At 44.5% G+C, this 26,057-nt stretch overlaps 1 protein-coding gene across 1 annotated transcript in view; it reads right to left on the bottom strand.

Annotated features, from left to right (window-relative positions):
* Positions 1–26,057, bottom strand: part of VSIG10L2 (V-set and immunoglobulin domain containing 10 like 2) — a 330,945-nt gene that overhangs the window by 153,466 nt on the left and 151,422 nt on the right. Inside the window, exons 6-7 of the mRNA XM_086957413.1 lie at positions 25,423–25,674; positions 20,886–21,176 (exon numbers count right to left, since the gene is read on the bottom strand). Coding sequence (XP_086813539.1) covers positions 20,886–21,176; positions 25,423–25,674 — 543 coding nt within the window. The remainder of the gene's footprint in view (positions 1–20,885; positions 21,177–25,422; positions 25,675–26,057) is intronic.

Genomic DNA, 26,057 nt, shown 5'->3' on the forward strand with positions numbered 1-26,057 from the left:
TCTGCGGATCTTCATGACTTTTAAAATTGGTATAATCCACCTTTTGCGAAGTGGCGTGTAAAATCTGCAAAAGAAGAGAACATGTATCGTGGACTGAGATGAGATAGAGTCACAGGGGCACGGTGTTGTGTTGGGTGTCCATATGTTCTGTGACGGAAATGAAACCATAATATGAAAGAGATTAAACCTGAAGCGGGTGAGAAGAAATTTTTCAAATTGCGTCAGGTCATACTGCAGATACGGTTGAATAGATGGAATCAATTGTATCATAAGGCAGTGTTGGACTGAGGGCTTTCCTATTTCGGACATCAGTCGCAGTTGTGTTAGATGGGACAGGCATAACTTTTTTAGGTCTTTCTTTGGTAAGTCTGTTACTGACTGAGGTTCTTCGAAGAACCTCGAGAGACCGATATCCTCAAGGAAGGTTTTTACATACCTTAGCCACTTAATCTTGTTCATACAATCTAGCTTCATACAGTCCTTGATAATTGCTCTTGTCAAGTGGCATTCATCTGTTGCCCATATTCTGCGCCACAGCATAATGGGTTGAATCTTAATAAGGTCTGAAATATGATCCAAACCAAGTTCCAAGTGGCAACCGAAAGTAGTTGTGGATTTGGGGACTGCTAATAAGAATTTTAAAAAGAGGTTTTCAATTTTCTGTATTTGTTCAGCGTTAGCTGTTCCCCAGACTCCTGTCCCAAAAATGGCAGTACTGATGCATTTTACGTTATAAATTTTTAGCATCTCTGTTATAGGCCTTTTTCCCAGACGGAGGGAGAACGCTTTTAACGATCCAATTGTTCTTGAGAGAGACAGCTTACGTGAGATGATTGCTTGCTTCCAGTTAAACTCTTCGTCAATAGTGATGCCGAGGTATGAGTAAGTTTTGGTTCTTTCAAGAGGGATTTTATCCACAAATATTGACTTTACTTTTTTCCTTTTGGTACCTGCGTGCATCACGAAGGTTTTTTTTATGTTGACTTTTAGATTGAGGCTTGCCATGAATGTACAGTAGTTGTTTAGTGCTTTTTGTAACTGGATCGGGGTTCGTGCCAGGATCACCGCATCATCAGCGTATAACAATGCTGGGATTGGTCGCCGACCCACTTCTGGCAGATCTTTTACGCCCTGTAGCATGGCAGCTTCTAGTCCGTTTGTGTATAGCGTAAATAGGAAGGGGACCAGTACGCACCCTTGCCTGACCCCCTTCTGTACTGGAAAGCTGTCGGTGAGTTGGCCCTCCAGTCCGTATCGGACCTTTCCCGTGGCTCCACAGTATAACTCACGCAGGAAGTCTATGATTGCAGGCTCGATCCCCATTTGTAGCATTATTGCCCAAAGTTTTGAATGTTCTACACAGTCAAACGCTGCCGTAAGGTCAACGTAGACCATGTGTAGAGTAGATTTTTTTGCTGAGGTGTATTTACCAGCCAGTAGTGTTAAATTCAAAACTTGGTCCACAGTGCTCAGGCCTGACCTGAACCCATATTGAAGATCTGATAGTGCCCCTTGTTCTGTTGACCACTCCTGGAGACGATCTAGATGTATCCTCCCTGCCATCTTCCCGATCGAATCCAGGAGGGAGATGGGACGGTAACAGGTGGGAGAGTCTCTATTGCCTTTCTTAAATATGGGGACCAGGATTGATGTAGACCAGGACTTCGGGAGGCTGATTTCCTTGGCTGCATTCAAAACCCTGGTTAGAAGAGGGGACCAGAGGTCATGGAGTGATTTGTAAAGGTCCATTGGGACTGAGTCCGGTCCTGGGGCTTTACCATTTTTTGCAGTCTTTATCGCTTTTGATACCTCATTCATGGTGAATTGAATTTTTATCGGGTAGTTCACCGGAGGGAGGAGCTGGGGGGTAGGGACCGGGTCTCCAGATTTATCCATACCGAAGACCTCCGCGAAGTGTCGCACCCAGTCCTCGGCGTTTATTGCAACATCCAGCGAAGGACCGTTGTTTTTTCCATTTAAGAATGGTGATTTAACGATTTTCCAGAAGGCTACATTGTCCTTTTGTGTGCTGCTGTTTAGGAGTTGGGTCCAGAGATTTCTTTGTATCTCTTTTTTTCTCTGCCTGAGTGAGAGCTTGTATGTTTTCCTTAATTGCCCAATCTCTTCTCTGTTTCGATCTTTCTTTGCTAAGGCTTTCTTTAATGCTGTGTAGGTTTTTGTGCACTGAGTGTCAAACCAACCTTTTATTAGTTTATTGTTTTGTTTCCTGGGTTTGGTTAGTTCTTTACCGATAGTTTTCACTATCTCATTATAATTGGTCAGAGTTTCCATTGGAGTGGCCAGGGGATTTAGACAAGTATCAATATGAGTCAGCATTTTTTGATTATACTTGTGCAAATTGAGTCTTGGTCGAGGTTACCCCATTTGAGGGTGAAACCGTTCAGTCTGTTCAATGTGAGGTTCTCTTGGTGTAAAGGGCCGGTATAATCCTTTACTTGCGTTTTGTGATGTCCAGGCTCTAAGTAGATTAGACTGAGTGGATGATGGTCACTAAGTACGTTGTTATCCACTGCGAAGTGCTTTATGCTTGTGGCGCTATTAATGGAGATTAGGATGTAATCAATTAATGTTTGGGCGCCTCTCCCGTGGAACGTTGATTTAAATTGGATAGTTGGCGTCGTTAGCAAGTTTGCACACCCTATGTCTAACTCAGACATGGTGGCCTGTATGATGTTTCCTTCTTCTGTATGGGAAAAATGAGTAACAGGGTAGTCTTGTTCATCTGTAATCCCACATGTTGGGGCATTGCTTTTGCTGCAGATATTAAGATTGAAATCTCCTCCCCAAATTATGGTATGGGTGACTTTAGCATGTTTGTTTTTTAGTTCATTTGTTGCGTCACTGATTTCGCTAAGAGCTTTGGTGAATTCCGGCAAGGTCATATTATTATAGAAGTTTATTATGGTATAAGTGAGTTGAGGTGATACCTTTATATCGATGATTTGATAATTCTGGAGGAGTGCAATTGGCGTTATGTTCTGACAGGGCCAAAGGTTGGAAATATATGTAATTAGGCCCCCTTTACTTCTCCCAAACGATGATTTTGTTGCTTGAGAGAAGTAGGTTCTAAATCCCACCAGATGTATTGGGTCATTCAGCCATGTCTCCTGGAGGAAAACTAAGTCATTTATATGAACCAGATCTAAAAAGGCTTTTTCAGAGTACTTAGTAGCCAGTCCCGCCACGTTCCAGAATATCATTTTTCTCTCGTTTTCTGCGATGGAGTTGGCAGATTGAGACGGCGGAACCGGTTGTGCCGCTTCTAGAGTCGGAATTGGATGGTCTACCTTCAGAGTTTCCTCCTCTACTGTGTCCGTAAAGGAGTTACATTCATTTTGAATTGTCATTTCTAGGACAAGATCGACTTTTCTGTTTATTTGTGAACTGTGGACCTTGTCAAACAGCTTGTTCTTCAATTTGTTTGGTGAGAGTGAGAATTGACATCTAAGAGTGTGCGGGAAAGTAGATGTGACAAGGTGTGATAGTGGTCAGTCAACCATGTCTAAACAACTGTAATGATTGAAAGTTGGAATTCCAGTCCAGGGTTCTCTGTACTGATGTTGATGCGTCCTCCTACCGTAGTTGTTCCAATCACTTCGTTCTCTGTGGTCATAACCCCATTCTCCCTGCGGCTGGAACCTTTGGTGGTTGCCCTGCCCTCTATCGCCCTGATTCCAGTTTCTTGGACCTTGGTCAGGTTGACTCCATGACCAGTTTGAAGGCCAACTGGGGTCCTCAAAACGGTTGGTTTGTCGAGGATAGAAGAACGATAATCGTTTGACATTTATCCCATCGTTCTCTTCTGGTATGTCCCAAGAACAGATGTAGTCCACTGCTCGAGGATTTTCAAAGTTAACTATGATACAATCACCGTGAATAGATTTTGGCTGATGACCTATCCAGGACACCCTTCTCACTGTGGTGATTCTGGTGATGGTGTTTGGGTGATTGGGCCTGTTGATGTTTAGCCAATACCGTGCTTTGTTTAGTAGAGACCAGGTAGGTTCATCTGTGTCTTTACTTAGTTCTGGGACTCCGGTTAGTATAGCAACGAAGGGTGCTGCTTCCGGCGGGAGATTTACTACTTTGGGCCATCTTTTATTTATTCGTTCTGGTTTGGTATTTGTTCTCTGCGTTGGATCTTGTCGGGGAGTGTTTGGTACAGGTGGGTTAGTAAGGGTAGTTGCTGGTGATATTTTTTTCGAAGTCTGGTTTGGAGATGGTTGGCTTTGTGGGTCTGTGATGGATTTTGCTTTATCCTGATTCGGCTTGGGTTTCGAGGGGACAGTTGGTTTGGTTAATGTTCCTTGTCGTCCGCTTGTATTTGCGTTTATGTGATTTGTGGACTTTGTAATAACAGGATTGTTCACTCCCTGTTTCTGGTTGTTGGTGACGTTCGTTTTACCAGAGTTGATGGTGAGATCTGATGAAATTGATAGGTCTTTTTTCTTTGGGTTGGTAGTTGTATTTACTGTGGCAATCAATGTGGCCATTTGTTTTTCTATTATTTCAAGACTTTTTTGAATTGTGTCAAGCTGATGTTTTACAATTTCTTAAATTTCTTTTAATAATAAGGAATCTACCTTTAGATTACTTTTGATTTTTGTTGAGTTTTGAGCCAACTTGTCTTGTCGAGATTGTTTTGAGTTAAGTCTGTTCGGATGATCTTCAATTATAAGTACGTCAGACCTGGTATTGTTAGAATGGGCTGTGTTGAGAGTATACTGTAGGTTTAAGGCCGTTGAAGATGATTCCGAATCAGGGATTGTAAGAGTTGTACGAATTGGGCTCGTGGGGCATTTTCCAGGTATGGTCTGAGTTTTAGGAATGGCTCCTTCCCTGATACCTCTGGTATCAGATTGTGTTAGCTCCATTTGTGTTGGTCCAGTTTGTGTTGGTTGTGTTATAGAAAAAATATCGGGGGTCTGTTCGAGATCCTGAGAAGATTGTGAGTTGGACAATTGCGAGGCTACTGAAAGATCAACTGTGTTTGGTAAAGCGTTTATTTCAGCGTTTATCTCGGAAGTTGTCTTGTTCTGAAAAGCAGCGTTTGGAGTTTGAGCCTGTGCCAAGAGACCCATGGATGAACGTCGTGCTTGATCGAGTTCATATGAGACACGACGATCAATCATCATTACTGTTTGGTCAATGGTTTCATTTACTTTGTGGAGAAACTGATCGATGGGGCCAACTGTGGTCTCCATATTTTTCTTTAAGGTTTTACTTCTTGAACCTCTTGTTGACATAGTGTGTTTCTAGGCCAAATGGGATAGAAGTTATGGCTTTCCTGTGTGTTATGTTTCGTTTTTTAGTGTTAAGCACTCAGTTGATGTATTTATAACTGTTGCACACGTAATTACCTTAGCTTGAATGTTAGGGGGGTGCGCCCGGTCCGGTCTCCTCCGGTCTGTGACGGGCTAGGACGGGCCCACCCTTGGCCCAGGCTTCGTCCAGTGTCCCGCGAGAGGGAACGGTGACACCCTTTATGCGCCTCCTGGCGCGTCGTCAAGGGGGTGTGTCTGGAGACCTCGAGGGCTGCCGGGACTTGTAGGCAGCCCCTCGCCTTGCTCCACTCGGCGGCCCCGCTGTCAGGTGGAAACAGACTGCGGGACGGCGGGAGGGAGGCGGTGGGGGGTCTCGACAGCACAGGGACCCGATGAGCTGGCAAAATCTTCCTCTCTCGTGGCGTTGCGCAGGTCAGAGTTACTGCGGGCAGATGTGGCTTAACAGCGTGACACTACCTCCTGTAGCGGGGACGCCCTTTATGCGCCTCCTGGCGCGTCGTCAAGGGGGTGTGTCTGGAGACCTCGAGGGCTGCCGGGACTTGTAGGCAGCCCCTCGCCTTGCTCCACTCGGCGGCCCCGCTGTCAGGTGGAAACAGACTGCGGGACGACGGGAGGGAGGCGGTGGGGGGGTCTTGACAGCACAGGGACCCGATGAGCTGGCAAAATCTTCCTCTCTCGTGGCGTTGCGCAGGTCAGAGTTACTGCGGGCAGATGTGGCTTAACAGCGTGAAACTCTATGTCTGTACCCCAAACCAAGATTTCGTCCTGGAAGACCAGCACATTTGTGATATCTTTCAACACACTGCTCATGACTCTCTGGAAAACTGATGCCGATGACAAACCAAATGGCATCAGCAGAAACTGGAATGCAACTTCAGGCGTTATGAATGGCATGAGGTGTTTTTGATTCCAGATGCAGATGCACTTGGTGATAAGCACTAGATTGATCTATGGAGGAAAAGTAATGGGCATTCCTAATATCTGTGACCATTTCATTTATATGCGGCAAAGAATGTAGGTCAATCCATATGTTCTCATTGAGGTCCCTCAAATTGACACACATGTGCAGTTTTCCACTAGACCTGCAAACCTGCACAATTGGGCTGTGCCATTCAGATGATTCTATTGACTCGATCACCCAAGCTACACATATGCTGTCAAGCTCTTCTTTCAGCTGTTCTCGTAGGGAAAAAAAATTGGGATACTCAATACTCCACTTCAGTTCATCTGCCTCCTTCATGAGCAGGACCTGATTGGGATGATTGGGATTGAGATAGCCTTCTTCTACTTTAGTGTCTTTTCTAACTAGTCTGAGATACATTTTTCTGCTGTACCACAGTCTTCCAGGCATCTCTCACTGTGCCATGGTAGGTGCTTTATAACTCATCCATTTAGAAGAAAATCGTCTCTTAGCCAATGATTATGCTAGTATAGCTGCTTTGAGGCTTATTCAATTTTTAATAGGTACTGGAGTTACTCCCGGAATACACGCTTCGATCCCCTAAGGGACTCCAATGTCTGTAGCAGTTTGAATCATGTATACTGTCAGTTGCCAACATTCACTCAGTTTGGGACAGCTCCATATCATATGTAGAGATTCCTCAGAGCCAATCTGAATCTTAGAGCACAAGCTTGGTCTTGAGGTGTCTATTTTGCGTAGTGTGTGTGGTGCTGGATATGTTCAGTGCAAGCAGTTGAATCGAGTGATTTTACTGCAGGCTTCCCTTCTATGCTTTCGACTCCTGACACAGGGCCTCCACCATTCCTGGTCTGTTTATTGTACCTCAACAATTCTCCTTCAATTATATCTTGTGATTTCAGACCCCACTTTCCCATATTCAATTGAATTACTTTATAAAGTGGGAGAAGGTCTAACTGCTGAAAAATCTGTCAATCGAGGTGCTTCAAGTACACTAAACTAGGCCAGATGTCTTGAGTGCCTTCAGTGTTCTGCCGTAATTCCCAACCTGTGTGGGGAGTATCCAAAATCTTTTCTGGGCTTCTAAAAATGATACAAATTTTCCATTGAGAACTAGGTCCCACAGACGTGCAACCCCACATTTTCCATAGGGTTGCACCTCTATCCATTGTTGCTCTCTTAAAAATATTAAAGCCCCAAAGTGGCACTTTTCCACCCTTGGTCCCACTAGTGTAATTTTCTTCATATTTTTGCCATTGTTTGAGCACTGAAAGTGCCCTGAGTATTCTGTACAGTGTTCTGGGGAAATTGTTATCTCACTGAGGTTCTCTATCGAGAGTAAAACAGTCAGTAAGATCTATCTTTTCAAACCAACCCACATTGTACTGCAGCTTTAGTGCTAGATAATAGCTCTCACTGCGGGGAACAGTCATACTCCTCCTATCCTCTTTTCTATACTTCATTGTACTCAACTGTACTCTACTTCTTCCCCAAAGCAAATAGGTAAGCAACACATTTTTGCAAGCATACTATCCCGAAATGTATACAAGCACTTAGACAATGTGGACACTTAAGCCACATCCACTTTGAAGACCCTGATGTATGATATGTATTTATAAAGGGGTTACTTTTATGGAGAAAAAAATGTACTCACTGTGAACTGAGGCGGTAACCTCTGTCAGAGATTCTGGATTTGCATGCTAGGATCCTATCAGCAAAGCTATTGGTTATCACCCCACACACCTTATATCCTGCAAGCTTTAACTTTATAACTAGTCAAGCGGTACTTATGAAGAGCAGCAACTGAACTACAGTGCTACATGGAACCTGTGACAATGTCTCCTTTTCCAAAGAAGATGAACTCAAAAGAAGGCAAATAATTTATTTCTAAAGAATTAATGCTGTAAGCAGATTTCAGCTCTAAACGTGGTAAAACTATTTGTACATCTTTGGAATCCCTATGACAGAGATGACATAATGGATGGAGTGCAAAGGATTGCCAGCATGTTATACTAATTTTAAAAGTAAAATCCAATGGATTTCAGATTACACATGCATGGATTTGTTTATATTTTTTACAGACTTATTGATTTTAAAATTGTAGTTAAAGCACATGAATGTGAGGTGAGTCTGCTTCGTTCACAGGAGATGTGGATAAAAAGCGTGTTCTGTGTTAGGAGTATCCAAACAAGTTGGTTGGCAATAAAAGTTATAGGGTCAGTTTTGTGACTGGAATTAAAATCGACAAGGCGTGTCAGACTGCACCTTACAAGATAAAATACACCTAATTTCATTAATTTTTGACACATCTCATTAGTTATAATACGAACTACAAAAAATGGGAAGGCAAAGAACATTTAGGGATCTGTCCTGATGAATTGACATGATCTGGGAGGGCACTAGACAGGGGGGAAAAAATGTGACAACACCATATGGGTCAAAGCACAATCACTTCTTGGCCGTGATTTTTAACTTTAAGAAAAGGAGACAAACAGAAAATAGGAATAAGGCATTAACTATCCCATAAACATTTTTAATTGTTGCCCCATCCCTTGATCAGTGCAACTAATTATGAGGACTGTAAAAAGTGACTACACACTTTGAGACATTTGACAATTAATTGTGCACACTGTATAATCTAAATATTCATGAGCAAATACATCTCAACATCAGGGGGTCACACAGGAGCCCACCATGGACCAGAACTATGGTCATGGTGAGAAGGACCCCATGAAGAAACACATTTGTGGGTACAAATGAGTGCCTGTGTCCTTTCTTTAGCAATATTTTGATAAATAGAACAAAAGAATTGGAAGAATAGACTATAGTATTGTTCTCGCTAGCCTCAAAGTAAGCTGGTCCATCCAAGAACTTTGGTTGAATAGTCTATGATATGTATTGTGTCATCACAAACACATAGTGAATATTATGTGCACATTATAACTATGAGGGCCTTGGAAGTATTGGCAATTAGGTTGAATACCGTAGGAATTGTGGTGTAGACACACGCCCACCAGGGGCCTCATTTATGAAAAGTGACGCATCGCTGCGTGAAAACAGCGATGCGCCACTTTTCACTGCGCACTCCTTGCGACACCAATGATGCGTCATATTTAATATATGACGCATCATGTCGCAAGGACTTACAGATACGTCAGTATTTCTGACGCATCTGTAAGCGCAAAAGTGACGCATTGCTGGAGTGTGTCACAAAAGTGACGCAACTCCAGCAATGCATCCTTTCACATGGGGAAAGCCCCATGTGAAAGGGCTTGCGTCAGTCTTACGCATGCTGTGAGGCAGGCGCAAGATTTTGACGCAACAGCATCTTAAAAGTGACGCAGTGAAATCTCATAGATTTCACTGCGTCACTATTACGAGGCTTTTTGCGGGGGAACGCCCCCTCTGCATACATTATACCTGACGCAGGGGTTTAAAAAGTGACGCATCTACCTAGATGCGTCACTTTTTAAATATGGCGCAACAAGGCGCATTTTGTACACCGCTGGTGCATCACAAAAAGTGACGCACCGGCGGCGCAAAACTGACACAAGGCCTCATAAATAAGGGCCCAGGTTTTTTGGTCTATTGATATAAAAACAACGCTTAGTCAATGTTAGAGTAAGAAGAAGACTGGATTAGGTGCAATAGTATCTGAGACTCTAGTTAGTTCTTCAGAATGTAGTGTGCTTAGGGACTGTACTTTGATTATTTTTTTGCAAATTTCTAAATTACTAGAAAATGAGGATGCAATTGGAATATTGTGGAACACACGTCTTAATGCTAAATGAATGAAAATAGACTAGAAATGGCCACCAGGTTTTTTTGTCTATTGATATAAAAACAACGCTTAATAAATGGTAGAATAAGAAGAAGTTTGGAATTGGTGCAATAGTATCTGAGACTCTAATTCTTCAGAATGCAGTGTGGTTGGGGACTGAACTTTATTATTTTCAGTGAATTTCTAAACTACTAGAAAAAGAAGAAGCTATTCAAACATTGTGGAACACGTCTTAATGCTAAATAAATGAAAATGTACAAGCGGTGCTGAAAATAGGATTGACACACATTAAACTATAATCTTTCTGTATTTGCAATGTAAGCGCTAGCAGAGATAGAAAATTGTACAGCAATTGAACAAACTGAACAGGCACATACTAGGTTCATATCGGAGCAGAAGAGCTTAATAGGAAAACCACATGAGGTTTTTGGCTCCTTGTTTTAACAGTTCAAACAAACCAACATCAATAGTCAAGTCAGTACCTAAACAGGGATAGAAAGCTCTTGCTTTATTCTTATGTGGAATTTATGCATTTGTCACCCCGAGTGGGATGGGTATGCTCAGACGTGAGCCCCATGCTCTCCACACCACTGGAGTCAAGCTATCCAGGCTGAAGACGGCTGATAGCCAGAAACCGGTCCTAGGATGCTTGATTCTGGTCCAGGAAAGACATGGCTTGGCAGTTCGGGCTGGACTGTTCCCATGAGGCACAGGGTCAAGGCTGATTTGCATTTGGCCATGTCTGAACTGGGGTGGTATGGAGTGCAAAAAAACGATGGATTTAGGCCCAGATCTCCGTACTGGGGTGAATGTATGACATTGTTCTGCATTCTGTCCATCAACTGTTATTTTTGCATTTGTCACCCCAAATGGGATGGGTATGCTCAGACGTGAGTCCCATGCTCTTCACACCACTGGAGTCAAGCTATCCTGGCTGAAGATGGCTGATAGCCAGAAACCGGTCTTAGGATGCTTGATTCCGGTACAGGAAAGACATGGCTTGGCAGTTCGGGCTGGACTGTTCCCATGAGGCACAGGGTCAAGGCTGATTTGCATATGGCCATGTCTGAACTGGAGTGGTGTGGAGTGCAGGATTTAGGCCCAGATCTCTGTACTGGGGTGAATGTATGACATTGTTCTGCATTCTGTCCATCAACTAATATTTTTGCATTTGTCACCCGAGTTGGATGGGTATGGAGTGGGATGGGTATGCTCAGACGTGTGTCCCATGCTCTCCACACCACTGGAGTCAAGTTAACCTGGCTGAAGACGGCTGATAACCAGAAACCGGTCTTAGGATGCTTGATTCCCATCCAGGAAAGACATGGCATGGCAGTTCGGGCTGGACTGTTCCCTTGAGGCACAGGGTCAAGGCTGATTTGCATATGGCCATGTCTGAACTGGGGTGGTATGGAGTGCAAAAAAACGATGGATTTAGGCCCAGATCTCTGTACTGGGGTGAATGTATGACATTGTTCTGCATTCTGTCCATCAACTGTTATTTTTGCATTTGTCACCCCGAGTGGGATGGATATGCTCAGATGTGAGTCCCATGCTCTCCACACCACTGGAGTCAAGCTATCCTGGCTGAAGACGGCTGATAGCCAGAAACTGGTCCTAGGATGCTTGATTCCGGTCCAGGAAAGACATGGCTTGGCAGTTCGGGATGGACTGTTCCCATGAGGCACAGGGTCACGGCTGATTTGCCTATGGCCATGTCTGAACTGGGGTGGTGTGGAGTGCAAAAAAAGATGGATTTAGGCCCAGATCTCTGTACTGGGGTGAATGTATGACATTGTTCTGCATTCTGTCCATCAACTGTTATTTTTGCATTTGTCACCCCGAGTGGGATGGGTATGCTCAGACGTGAGTCCCATGCTCTCCACACCACTGGAGTCAAGCTATCCTGGCTGAAGACGGCTGATAGCCAGAAACCGGTCCTAGGATGCTTGATTCCGGTCCAGGAAAGACATGGCTTGGCAGTTCGGGATGGACTGTTCCCATGAGGCACAGGGTCACGGCTGATTTGCCTATGGCCATGTCTGAACTGGGGTGGTGTGGAGTGCAAAAAAAGATGGATTTAGGCCCAGATCTCTGTACTGGGGTGAATGTATGACATTGTTCTGCATTCTGTCCATCAACTGTTATTTTTGCATTTGTCACCCCGAGTGGGATGGGTATGCTCAGACGTGAGTCCCATGCTCTCCACACCACTGGAGTCAAGCTATCCTGGCTGAAGATGGCTGATAGCCAGAAACTGGTCCTAGGATGCTTGATTCCGGTCCAAGAAAGACATGGCTTGGCAGTTCAGGCTGGACTGTTCCCATGAGGCACAGGGTCACGGCTGATTTGCATATGGCCATGTCTGAACTGGGGTGTTGTGGAGTGCAAAATAAAGATGGATTTAGGCCCAGATCTCGGTACTGAGGTGAATGTATGACATTGTTCTGCATTCTGTCCATCAACTGTTATTTTTGCATTTGTCACCCCGAGTGGGATGGGTCAATCAATCAATCAATCAAAGCATTTGTATAGCGCACTGCTCACCCGGAGGGTCTCAAGGCGCTAGGGGAGGGGGGGTCCGCTACTGCTCGAACAGCCAGGTCTTGAGCTGCTTCCTGAAGGCGAGGTGGTCCTGGATCAGGCGGAGGTGGGTCGGGAGGGAGTTCTAAGTCTTGGCGGAGAGGTAGGAGAAGGACCTTCCACCTGTGGTGGCTCTTCGGATGCGGGGGACGGCGGCGGGGGCGTGGCCGGTCGATCGAAGCTGGCGTTTGGGAGCGTAGAAGTTGAGGCGGCTGTTGAGGTATCCTGGGCCTTGGTTGTGCAGGGCTTTGTGTGCGTGGGTGAGGAGACGGAAGGTGATTCCCTTGTTGACCGGGAGCCAGTGCAGGTCTCTCAGGTGTCCGGAGATGTGGTTGCGCCTGGGGATGTCCAGGATGAGTCGTGCTGAGGCGTTCTGGATCCGCTGGAGTCTCTTCTGGAGTTTGGCGGTGGTTCCGGCGTAGAGGGAGTTGCCGTAGTCCAGTCGGCTGGTGACGAAGGCCTGGGTGACCGTCTTCCTGGTCGCGGTGGGGATCCACCTGAAGATCTTGCGTAGCATGCGTAGGACGTTGAAGCACGACGAGGAGGCGGCGTTGACTTGTCTGGTCATGGAGAGGGAGGGGTCCAGGATGAAGCCCAGGTTGCGTGCGTGGTCTGTTGGTTTGGGTGCACTGCCTAGGGCGGGGGCCACCCGGAGTCGTCCCAGGCGGAGGGTGAGGATTCCAGGATGAGGACTTCCGTCTTGTCTGAGTTCAGTTTCAGGCGGCTGTTCTTCATCCATTCGGCTACCTCTTTCATCCCTTCGTGTAGGTTGGCTCTGGCGGTGGCGGGGTCGTTGGTGAGGGAGAGGATCAGCTGGGTGTCGTCGGCGTAGGAGATGATGTTGAGGTTGTGCTGGCGTGCGATGGCTGCGAGGGGGCTCATGTAGATGTTGAAGAGGGTTGGGCTGAGCGAGAAGCCTTGAGGAACGCCGCAGATGACTTCGGTGGCTTCTGATCTGAACGGGGGGAGGCGGACTCTCTGTGTCCTTCCGGCGAGGAAGGAGGAGATCCACTCCAGTGCCTTCTCCTGGATTCCGACGTTGCTGAGGCGCTGCACTAGGGTACGGTGGCAGACAGTGTTGAAGGCCGCGGATAGGTCTAGGAGGATGAGGGCCGCTGTTTCTCCGTTGTCGAGCAGGGCTCGGATGTCATCGGTGGCTGCGATCAGGGCGATCTCGGTGCTGTGGTTGGCCCGGAAGCCAGACTGCGAGAGGTCGAGGGATCCGTTCGTCTCGAGGAAGGCGGCCAGCTGCTTGTTGACGGTCTTCTCGATGACTTTTGCGGGAAACGGGAGCAGCGAGATGGGTCGGTAGTTCTTGAGGTCGGTGGGGCCGGCTGAAGGCTTCTTTAGTTGGGCGCTGAGTTGGGCGTGCTTCCAGCTCTCCGGGAAGGTAGCGGTGTTGAAGGAGGTGTTGATGATGTCCCGGAAGTGGGGTGCGATGACAGCGTCGGCCTTGTTGAAGACGTGGTGAGGGCAAGGGTTGGTCGGAGATCCGGAGTGGATGGAGTTCATCGTGCGGATGGTGTCTTCGGTGCTGATCGGGGTCCAGGCGCGAAGGGTGGTGGTGAGGGGCGGTGGTTCGGTCGTGGCGTGCGACGGTTGAGTGCTGAAGCTGTTGTGTATGTCCGCGATCTTGTTGTGGAAGTAGGAGGCGAGGGAGTTGCAGAGGTCTTGCGAAGGGGTGATGTCGTTGTTTCCGGCGTTGGGGTTGGAGAGCTCTTTAACGATGTTGAAGAGTTCCTTGCTGTTGTGTGCGTTGTTGTCCAGTCGTTCCTTGAATGCAGTTTTCTTGGTGGTGTGGATCAGTTGGTTGTGTTTTCGGGTAGCGAGCTTGAGGGCAGTCATGTTGTCCGGTGTTGAGTCTCTGCGCCAGGCTTTCTCAAGGGCTCTGCAGTCCTTCTTGGAGCTCTTGAGTTCGTCGGTGAACCATGGGGCTTTCTTGCTGCCAGGTCTGCTAGGCGGGGTCCTCAGAGGGGCGAGGTCGTCTGCGCAGTCGCTGATCCACTTCGTGAGGTTGGTGGCCGCTTGGCTGGGGTTTGTTGTGCTGGTGGGTGGGTTCTTGCTCAGGGAAGTTGCGAGCTGGTCGGCTGTGATCTTGTTCCAGCTTCTGCGTGCAACCTGTTGCTGTTGGTGGTGGATCATGGTCCTTTTGAAGCTGAAGTGGACGCAGCTGTGGTCCGTCCAGTGGAGTCCGGTGGCGTGGCTGAAGGCGATGTCCTTGCTGGATGAGAAGATGGGGTCGAGTGTGTGTCCGGGGTAGTGGGTGGGGGTGGTCACCAGTTGCTTGAGTCCGAGGTTAGCAAGGTTGTCCAGCAGGGGGGTGGTGTTGCGGTCGCGGTTGTTCTCCAGGTGGAAGTTGAGGTCCCTGAGGAGGATGTAGTCAGCGGAGGGGAGGGCATGCGGGCTGACGAAGTCGGCGATGTCCTCGCTGAATTGTGTGCGTGGTCCCGGGGGTCTGTAGATGAGGGTGCCTCTGAGGGTGGTCTTGGGGTTGATGTGAATCTGGAAGTGAAGGTGCTCGGCGGGTGCGAGGGTGTCGTCGGTGTTGGTCGTGATGCGGATGGAGTTCCTGTGGATGATGGCGATGCCTCCTCCTGTCTGGCTGACGCGGTCCCTCCGGATGATCTTGTAGCTGTCCGGGATGGCGATATCGGGCGCTGAGGAGGCGTTCATCCAGGTTTCCGTGAAGAAGGCGACGTCTTGGGCTGTGGTGTCGAGCAGGTTCCAGAGCTCGATGGCGTGTCTGTGGACGGAGCGGGTGTTGAGCAGGATGCACTTCAGGTGGCTGCTGCTGTTGCTCGTCGAGGTCTTGGGCACTGCTGGAGTGGTGCAGGTCCGGATGCAGGTGAACTTGCAGGAGTTGCAGCAGAAGGGTCCGTGGGTGCGTCTCGGGTGGCTCGGTAGCAACCCGGGAATCGGCCGGTGTTGAGTGCGTTGAGTTCAGTGGCGCAGTAGGTCCGGCGGGTGGGATGGGTATGCTCAGACGTTAGTCCCATGCTCTCCACACCACTGGAGTCAAGCTATCCTGGCTGAAGACGGCTGATAGCCAGAAACCGGTCCTAGGATGCTTGATTCCGGTCCAGGAAAGACATGGCTTGGCAGTTCGGGCTGGACTGTTCTCATGAGGCACAGGGTCAAGGCTGATTTGCATATGGCCATGTCTGAACTGGGGTGGTGTGGAGTGCAAAAAAAGATTGATTTAGGCCCAGATCTCTGTACTGGGGTGAATGTGTGACATTGTTCTGCATTCTGTCCATCAACTGTTATTTTTGCATTTATGCATGTATTGCCTATTGTACTTAGAATACATCAGATATACAAAATACAAACGATAGATTTAGAATCAAAATATTGTTTGAAAAAATCTTGGGTGCCAAGAGATAATGGTGTAACTGATATCTTGAAATTAAACTCAACATTTTAGGCAGATAGTTTAGTGCCGCTTCTCAAAAAATATCAAAAATATCAAAAAATATTACTGTGCCTGACTCTTGGCTTGGCAGTAACCTTATAACAACATATACAAAGGGTCATGTTACCTTACAAGTCATTTTAGTATGACTACCCTTTTTGGTTGTGTTGGGAAATTGTTTACCAAGTTTATTGCCAAGTTTATTCTTCAATAAATTAATGATTGGATAATGATCAAATACGGACTCCTGTTAGCGAAGCAGGATTCAGATTCAGTGCATTTACCATAGGCAATATAATTACGATCTACTTACTGGCCAAAAAGTAAATTTACTGGAAAAATATATTTCTTCCTTTATGATTAACTCCTACGCTTTCAACCAAGTACACAGACAACAACAAAGATATAAACTCAATAGGCTAGAAATAGATCCAATACTTTTTAAACTTTAAGCACTTTATTTCAAACCAGTGTTATAATTTACATTGGTATGAATGGAGGCAGCATAACTAGGATATCGAGAAACTGTAGCCCTAACCAGGCCTGTATGCTGGGACATACCCTCTTTAATCTTTAGGTGAAGGGTGTACCTGGTTCATTGATTTCCACCAAGCCTTTCTTCAAAAACCATATAATTAATATTATATTGCATTGAGTTGGTATTTACGGACTAATTGAAAGGACTAAGGCAAATAATAGTTAAAATATCCTTGACATTAGTATGATGAAGACAAAACTATAGATAATGGGCAGGTAGAGTTGCTTCATAAGTTGTATCAAGATTGATGAAGCAGAATCTTACAGTTTCTTGGGAATGATAATTACTTATTTGTTAGCTTGGTAGGAGCAATTTGCCTCAATAAACTCAAAGATCTCCACCACTTTTTCCTATCTAAAAAGAGTTTATTAAGCAGTGCGAGGTTTATCTTTGAAGCTGTATCTCAAATCAGTTGATTTAGTAACTGGCAGTATGTCATAATACAGAGACAATCCATTTATGGGAAGAAAAATATTAACCTAATTGAGTGTAAATGTCCTAAGACATTTTCTTTACTTGTGTTCTTCTACCCCACAATCATTAGTTAGACTGACATTAGGTAGAGTGATGGTCAGTTTTAAAACTAGAAAGTTAGATTGAAACTATAAGTTTCAACCTAAAAATATATTTTCAGCCTCAATTTCTCGATTAATATTATAAAAGATTACCATACATAACAGTGATTACAATGTGGCACTCTACAGTTTCTAAAAGATTCACAAAAACTATTTGCGGTTAACATACTCTTTCCAGAACCACCCCATGCATCAAAAGAAAAGCTGGACATCCATAGATCAAACCTAATAGTGAAATGATTGTCCTGAAATGGATCTCTTGTTGCTTAAAGATTAATATACATTAGCTCCACTAGCATTAACTATGTTCCTTTAAAACTACATCAACTCTTAATAGAAACTATGGATTTTAATTTATATGAGAAATACATGAGGTTTTGGTTATGCATAATTCCTCTACTAAATTTCAGTCTTCTGATGAGGAAGAATTCTAATAATAAATGGTGCCTCTGATGTGCTCTGAAACAGTAACGCTTGTATTTTTGATTTGTGTCGACCCCCTTGAAACCACTATTCTATGATATGGGCAAAAGACCAATACCAGACATAGTTCAACTACGCCCTTTGCTATTCTGGGTGCGACTTAGAAGGACCCCTGAATTAGCAAAATATGCTCTAGTGCTGGACGAGTTAATCACTTTGAATGCAACCGGCAAAATAAGGTGGCTCAACAATCTAAAAAAGCTGGTGGAATCTATAGGTCTGGCTGAGTCTTGGGCCTCACAGTCCCCTCCCACTAAACAAATTGTTAAAAAATTATACTGGAAATGGGCTGAGGGCAAGAACCTCAACATTTCAAGTTGGGGACCTCTGACGAATAACTTCCTTGATCATAAACCTTCTAGAAAGTTGGAACCATTCCTGGACTTTATCCAGACTCCCCGAGATAGAACTCTGTTCCTGAAACTAAGATATGGTACCCTCCCTCTTAAAAAATGTATGGAAGGGTGGAAGGTCAGGAGGGTTCATGACCTAAAATGTCCAGGTTGCCCATGTCCGGAAGAATCCCTTGGCCATTTTTTGTTTGCATGTAATGCCTATAAACATGTCAGAGCAAAATGGTTGAAACCTGTGTGTAGGGAGATGGGAGTTAGGGATCATAGATCAGCTCTGCGCATTATTCTAACCAACACTACCTCTATGTACATAGTTTGCGGGGTGGCTAAATATCTGGCCAGTGCTTGGTTTATACGGTCTAGGCTGCTTTTAATGTCTGACCAGATTCACTTTTAAGAATGTATCTTTTTTTTAAAAAAAATCTCTGTAGACTCTTCTCCACATTTTAAATTGTCTGTAGTGATGGTTTTTACTCTTAATGGAATTGTAGTAATGCTTGGTAAATTGTTTAATGTGCTTTTATGTCTGTAGTTTTAGGATCTATTTTATCAAATAAAGTATTACAACAACATAATACAGAGACAATCCATTTATGGGGAAAAATATTAACTTAATTGAAGTAAATGTCCTAAGACATTCTCTTTACTTGTGTTCTTCTACCCCACTATCATTAGTTAGACTGACATTAGGTAGAGTGACGGTCAGTTTTAAAACTAGAAAGTTAGATTGAAACTATAAGTTTCAACCTAAAAATATATTTTCAGCCTCAATTTCTCGATTAATATTACAAAAGATTACCATACATAACAGTGATTACAATGTGGCACTTTACGGTTTCTAAAAGATTCACAAAAACTATTTGCGGTTAACATACTCTTTCCAGAAGCACCCCATGCATCAAAAGAAAAGCTGAAGATCCATAGATCAAACCTAATAGTGAAATGATTGTCCTGAAATGGATCTGTTGTTACTTAAAGATTGTTATACATTAGCTCCACTAGCATTAACTATGTTCCTTTAAAACTACATCAACTCTTAATAGAAACTATGGATTTTAATTTATATGAGAAATACATGAGGTTTTGGTTATGCATAATTCCTCTACTAAATTTCAGTCTTCTGATGAGGAAGAATTCTAATAATAAATGGTGCCTCTGATGTGCTCTGAAACATTAACACTTGTATTTTTGATTTGTGTCAGGTTGATTGCTTTTAAGAGGCTTATGTCTCAAATATGAGTTGTAATTAACTTACTCAATATTTGGAAATAGCTCTTAAAAGTCTAAACTAATGGTGAGAATTTGTGTGAGAGTTTGTAAGCTATTATCTAGAGATCTAGAGATTTAGTGCTCCTGATTTTGTTTGATATTTTTATCTCTGTATCAATAATATTTAGGCACAATTGTCCTCTTACCAGAATAGAGAAAGGACTTTTTTTTACTTGATTTATTGTTTTTTTAATTAAGGTATTCCTGTGTGCTATGTTGTTGTTAGAAACGTTTTCCTTAAAAAGTACTACAGAGTTCCATATTTCACAGAGGTAATTCAGTTTCTTACAAAATCTCTATGACCAGACTGAAGTAAAACTGTGATTTCAAATTGGAGAGGGAGTGCCAAACCAATGCAGTAGTCCATTCAATTGAAGTAGTCAATGATTTCTGACTCTGTGTTCCATAAGTACGCCACTATGTCAAATGCAAATATTGAGATAGTTTGTTCTGTGTGGCAAATCAAAACCCCTGGACCTGTCAGGGCTTTCCGCAGAAAATTGACCAGTGACCACTTGCATTGAATGCGCTTTCAGCAGTTTATTGGCCACTTACTCTAACACCAATGCAAGTAAGAGGGGTAATAATAGAAATTTTTACCCATTGTCACTACCTACATCTCCCTGATATTGTGTGATTAATGTACACCCCAGGCAAAGTATTGGTGTATACCAATTTAAACCAGCAGAGACATTATTCCACTCTGTGTCTCTGAAAGCCAGACAAATCGAGACCGAATGTTTTTCATGCTTAACACCTCTGATATATATGTTCATCCCACAATATGCAATATCTTTCTTTGTTTCCATTGATTCCGCGTGTCGTGTGCCCTAGAAGTCTTTCCCACAACACAGATGTGTTTCTTCTTTATAACCCTCTTCTCCCTGTCGGCAATAGCAGATAATATTGGATGGGAATAACATGGTGGGGGCAGAGGCCTGCCAGGTTCAGTGACGAGAAGGAGAAAGAATGAAAATTGAACAAAAACAACAGAGAGAGTCAAGTAGAAAGAGCGTACATAGGAAGATGCGTGGATTTTAAATGTAAGAACTGAGCAGAAAATGGTTTAAACGAGCTAGAAGATGTATTAAATAAGTGTATAACATTTCAGAAACATTTTAGAAATTGTTTTAAGTATTTGATGGAAAGATTGAGGTAAGGATCGTTATTATGTGGGTTTAAAGCAGCGTGACTCCTTGGAGGTTAGGTTGCAGCCGCTCATTTTTTAAAGTAATAGTTTGCACCACACTATTAATAGCCAAGGTGGGGTGCAGGCTTCAAAGAGGTAGGGACATTTGATACATAGGCAAATGATGCCGCAAACAGAGAGTGCAGAAACATCAGAATACTTGTAGACTTAAAGAAATATTGCCATCCTGAAATTCTGTTTAAAAGCTCAGTATGACAATTCTTGTGACCAATCCTGAACAGGTTAAAAGTGGAGACAGTGGGTGCCAAAGGTCACAGAGTTCCCGAAGTCATCAGGATTTAAAAGTAACCATTGCAAATTGATGGTGAGGCCTGGCTACTACATTTTTTTCTATCTCCTGTTTGCTTATCTCATCGTGACCCAATTGGCATCTCATGTAATCTTTTACATAAAGCACAGTTGCGTAGGTCTATTGAAATCGATTAATTTGCAAGGAAATTGCAATGAGTGGCTTACTCATAACTTGAAGCTTCACAGCGACTGTAGTACTTCCAACAGCATTAACGGCGGAGCATTGGTAGTTGCCACCGTCAACGTTCCACTCGGTATCTCTGATGGTCAGATTGGACCAGTGAGCTTCTTGCTTGACTCCGTATTTCTGAGAGTCTTGACTGATGGCCGTGTTTTTATTGTCGTACCAGAAGACTTTCGAAGATGGGTTGGAAGCCGTAAGGAGACACGGCAGTTGGATGCTGCTCCCTTCCATGATAGACACCTGGTTTCTCTCAGTCTCTAGACTTGGTGATTCTGTAAAAGTGAATGGTACATATAATAATGATTACAAATGACAAATAGTTGAATTTTCCTTATACGCTAGCAACATGACTACTGAGAAGTAAGTAGGGACGTATTTGTGGCTTACGCTTCAAACTTATGGCCCTTAGTCTGTGGAAAAAAATCCATAGTACTTGTATAGTAGCCATACAAAACATGACCACCTCAACATAATCCTTCCTCTTCAGAAATGCGTTTCTCCTCTCTTGAGACTTCTCTATTGCAATTATATAAGTCAGTTCCCTAGTTCCACACTTATTCCACCCTGCCCTGACCCTCCTCTTCCTCAGCAGAGATGTGTACCTGTTTGCCTTGAACCCTTGTGCCTTTGCCCTTCTCTCTACCTGGCACTTTGGATAGAAAACATTGTAAAGCAGGCTAAAGAAAATTCCCAGTACCAAAAGGATTTGGATTGCTAGCACATAAAGTTTTGCATGACTGAATTCAGAAGGCAATGCAGTGCGTTCTACTTTCATTTCACTCCAGTGGCGACTGCTACTTAATGGGGTGGTGAGGCGGGGGGGGTGGTGAGGCGGGGAGGGTGGCGGTAAATGAATAAAAAAAGACACTTATCTGCAGGCTGACTGACCGCTGCCTCTCAGTGCCATTTTGCTCTTGAGTAAAAATGCAGGAACCAGGAAGCTCACAGTCTCCTAGTCTCTTCTAGCCAATCATGAAGTTGCTTTAGAGCAGCGTTGTGATTGGTCTGAGCACAGTGGTTCGCCACTCAGAGAGGGACTGGGAGGCTGTGCATGTTCTCCGCCCAGGCTGTGCATTACAGCCAGTGAAGAACATGCAAAGTACGCATGATTGTTTGACCGAACCAAGACGGGCAGCCAAACCATCATGCGCACTTTAAAGTCTGCTCACCACTCCTCCACCTGACCCCTGTTCTGGTCAGCCCAGTCCACCCTTCACCTAAGCAGGAACAGAAAACTAAAATGATAATAGCATTTGTTATTACATCATTGAGGTGCTGAATGATGCAGTGAAATAAACAATTAGCAGACACCCAGATGCTATATTATAGAGAAGTATACCAGATAGGGGGGTGACGAGGGCTAAAGTTATAGGATGGGGGAGACGGAAGTTGGGGTAATATTGCTGAAATGTTTTTGAATGTACTTAAGAACTGGACAAGGCAGATAGGCTCTATAGAACGGGGGATTGATGCCACGAGGCACACGTCGATGGGGCGAGAGTGTTTGTTATGAAACTAATACAAAGCTGTGGAACGTAAACAGCCTATATACACTTGCGTCTACGATTATATGACATAATTTAGTGTATGGCTCCGAGAATGTATAAATGTCTTGCCAAAACCGTGTTAAATGTTAATAAAGATATATAAATAAAAAATAGAGAAAAATAATAATTAAAAAAATATTGCTCCTTATCATTTTTGTTTTCCTTAGTGAAGGAGCCGCTGCTGTTTCACTCCCAGATTTCAGAAGGGCAAATCCGGAGAAAGCAGTTTTGCACTAAAATTTTTCCCAGTATGGAACTCACTCCCTGACCATTTTTGCCACAAACTCAATCTCAAGAAATTCAGAAAAAATATTTAAGCCATGACTTTTCAGACAAGCTTTCCTGTTTTGAGCTAGCCTTCTGATAGTCATATACCCAGGGCCAGACTGGCTGTAGTGGCCAAGGGGCATCTCCCCCCGTAGGCTGGAAGGGTGGGGGCTATTTTTCTTAATAGGGGATGCTTTTGCAGCAGTGCTGAAAAATTGGTCCCTTGTAACAAAAGCCACAGGAGCTAACAGGACACATTCTTATCAACAAACGCCATACCACCTGTGCTGCTAAGGATACAGACACCAGAACCACACATATAATTTAGAAGCAAATATGGCAGCCTTTCGAATTCTGGGTGTAGTTTTGTATGCCTTGAAAAAGCCCCAGGACTGTGCTCCAACAAGGGGGAAAGTGTGTGGACTGTGCGTTCTTTAAATAATGAATGTGTCCTTAATTCAGTCATTTAAAACTTTATTTTCTAGCATTCCAAATCATCCTTTTCTCATTGTACAATAACAAGTGGGGGTAGAAGGCCTTCCCCACAATACAGGAATGACAAGCACATTGACTGGCCGATATTATCACAAGATTGATGAATTCCCACAAAATCCCTGGGCCTGGGGCCGCTCCTTTCACTTAACCGATTACCGAGGACAGTTCAAAGCTGGTAGACTGGCAGAACAGTGCTTGTTGGTGTGATTGGCAAAGATGAAAGGTACAACTAACCACTTCGACCTGGCCATTAATTAAAGAAATAACCTAATATTGAAAAGGGCATTTGAAAGGGTGTAACTGTAACCATCAAGCAGAGCAGAGGATTTTGTCATCCAGATCCTCCTCTACCTCCGAAAGTCAGACACTAGTCCCAGTATGTACACAGATACCACAACACAATAGTAGTATTGAGAATATTAGGTTTGTGAAAATAGCATTACATTTTCTTTGCTAAGTGATGAATTGAAATGTAGTTTGGGATAAAAATGAAGGAAATGTGGGTGAATAGAGTCAACCTAAAACCTCATCTTTATTAAAAGTGCTATTTATAGTGTGTTGCATTAATTTTGAGAGTCGATATTAAGTACATTCTCACCATAAATTAACACAGAGGGCCCGATTACGACTTTGGCGGTGCAGCTCCGGGTCCACCTGCCGCCGCACCACAAAAGCCGTGGTCAGACTGCCCGCCAGATTCGGAGTTTCCTCCTATCTGGCGGGCTGATTTTTGTCATTCCCACAGCGGTGCGTACGAAAGTGGGCACCGCAATGCCCAAAACAGTTCATAAACAGCATGGACTGAAAAGTCCATGCTGTGCAGGAACTGGGGCACATGCATACAGGGGGCACATGTTGTGCCCCCTGTGTGCATCCCCATGAGGAGGTGGCATATGGGGTCCCACAAGGCTCCCCTTCTTTCCTCTCTGCCACCGTCTTCATGAAGGTGGAACCTCCATGACAATTTCGGTGGAGAGAAAATGTAATATGCTTGGCGGGACCGTGTCAGTCCTTCCAATCATAATGCAGTCTCTTGACCATTGAAACACTTACCTGGTGGCTACGGCAGGTCTGTGGTGGTCCGGCCGCCAAAAATCATAATAGGGTGGTCGGGAGACCACCACTGCCTCACCCTCATGAGTCTGGCAGTCTGTGGACCGCCAGACTCGTAAATCGTGCCAATAGTGTTTATGGTATAGACAGAATTTATGGGTAGGCTGCTACCTTTATAGCTGCACAGTCTACGAAAGCAGCTTTATGATCATGTGGCACTAAGTAGGAGGAAAATGCAGTGCATTGGAGTGAAAGGAGGGGGATATTTGAAGGGGGTCCTCTTAGAAGCACAGTCACCACATTACGAAACAAAATGACCACTGCGTCAACTGCTTTCCTGCCCTTAACCTGCCTTTTCTCTGCACCACAATCTCTAGTATCCAGGGCTACTTGAACTCAACTGACCAGTTACTCTTTACCCAGGACATCACTTTCTTAAGGATGCACTTCCAAAAGGGCAGGGGCTCAAGGTGAGTCAACAGGGTTAACTCCAGAACACATACATATATATGTATGGGCTATAGAGACTTCCTTCAAAACACAATAAATACACACTGTGTGCTTCATTAGTTTCCTGTTGTTCAGTACAGAGATAACTGGGGTCAGATTCACAACATGGGCCACAATCAGGGGGATTCGCCAACCCCCTCTGCCATCAAGGTATCCCTGAAGGAAACTACAGGGGCATCACACGTTATTTTACTAAGGAAGCTTATAACATCAGATCCGGGAACATCAGTCCCTTTCTGTATGCCATTCCTGCTTTGCGGCTGATGAATAGAACATTTTCTGTTGCCATTTACCACTTGTTTTGAAATACAGGTCAACATGCTGTGGGCCAGGGACCAGAGAGCTGGGGCCAGGGTAGACGAGCAGAGGGCTCGCCAGGCATGATCAATTCTAGGGGAAGCATTGTGTTCTCCCCTGTGAAGCAGAAAGGGAGTCAGATGGTTTCCGGGATCAGCAATCCAGATTTTTCTGTTTTCAAAAACAGTTGGTCACACATAATTGGCTGAATCAGTATAATCAGTATCCACCACAGGCATAGTGTACTTCCCAACTTGTAATGATGGCTTGTAAGGAGATATGTAATAACTGCCACCTATGTTTTCTCCTAAGGGTGATTTTATCAGAAGTTCTTTGTGGACTAACATACCCAGTCTTAGCTGGCAGTGCTTGGCTTCTGCATTCAGAGGGTGCAGGGCAGTGCAAGTGAACAACTTCCCATTGTAGGATGCATTGGATTTTATGACATAAATGTTGGTGGATTCTTTGCTGTCAGACAGTCCATTGGTGTCCCAGTCCAGCTTGACGCGCGGCAGCCCGCCAACCAGCTCACAGGACAGCATTATGTATTCATTTTGTGCTGTAGCAACCACCGAGCAATTTGGTTCTCCGGCAGGAACAGCTGGAAGCAAAGGAGAACAATATATTAGAAGTGGCATAACATTCTCAGACTGAGGGGCATGTTTACAAGCCCCTTGCAAGGCCGGAGCATCACTTTTTGTGATGCTTTGGCGGTGCGATTCTTAAAATCTTATCTATGAGACCACACAAAGCCACAAAGCGTGGCTATGAAGGGCTTCATAGATATGGAGTAAGGCAAGGCAGCGCAAACCACTGTGCTGCCTTACTCTGTGCTCAGGAGGCGTTCCATGGGCATTGCAGTGGGTTTTACCACACAACACCCATGGATTTTGACACTTCCTCACATGCTCGAGAGCATGTAAACCTTGGGAAGCACCAAAATCTTATGCCTTCTGAGGTGAGGAGTAACATGGAGAAATAACT

Source organism: Lissotriton vulgaris, chromosome 2_1, assembly GCF_964263255.1.
Source record: "Lissotriton vulgaris chromosome 2_1, aLisVul1.2, whole genome shotgun sequence".
NCBI classification, from domain to species: domain Eukaryota; kingdom Metazoa; phylum Chordata; class Amphibia; order Caudata; family Salamandridae; genus Lissotriton; species Lissotriton vulgaris.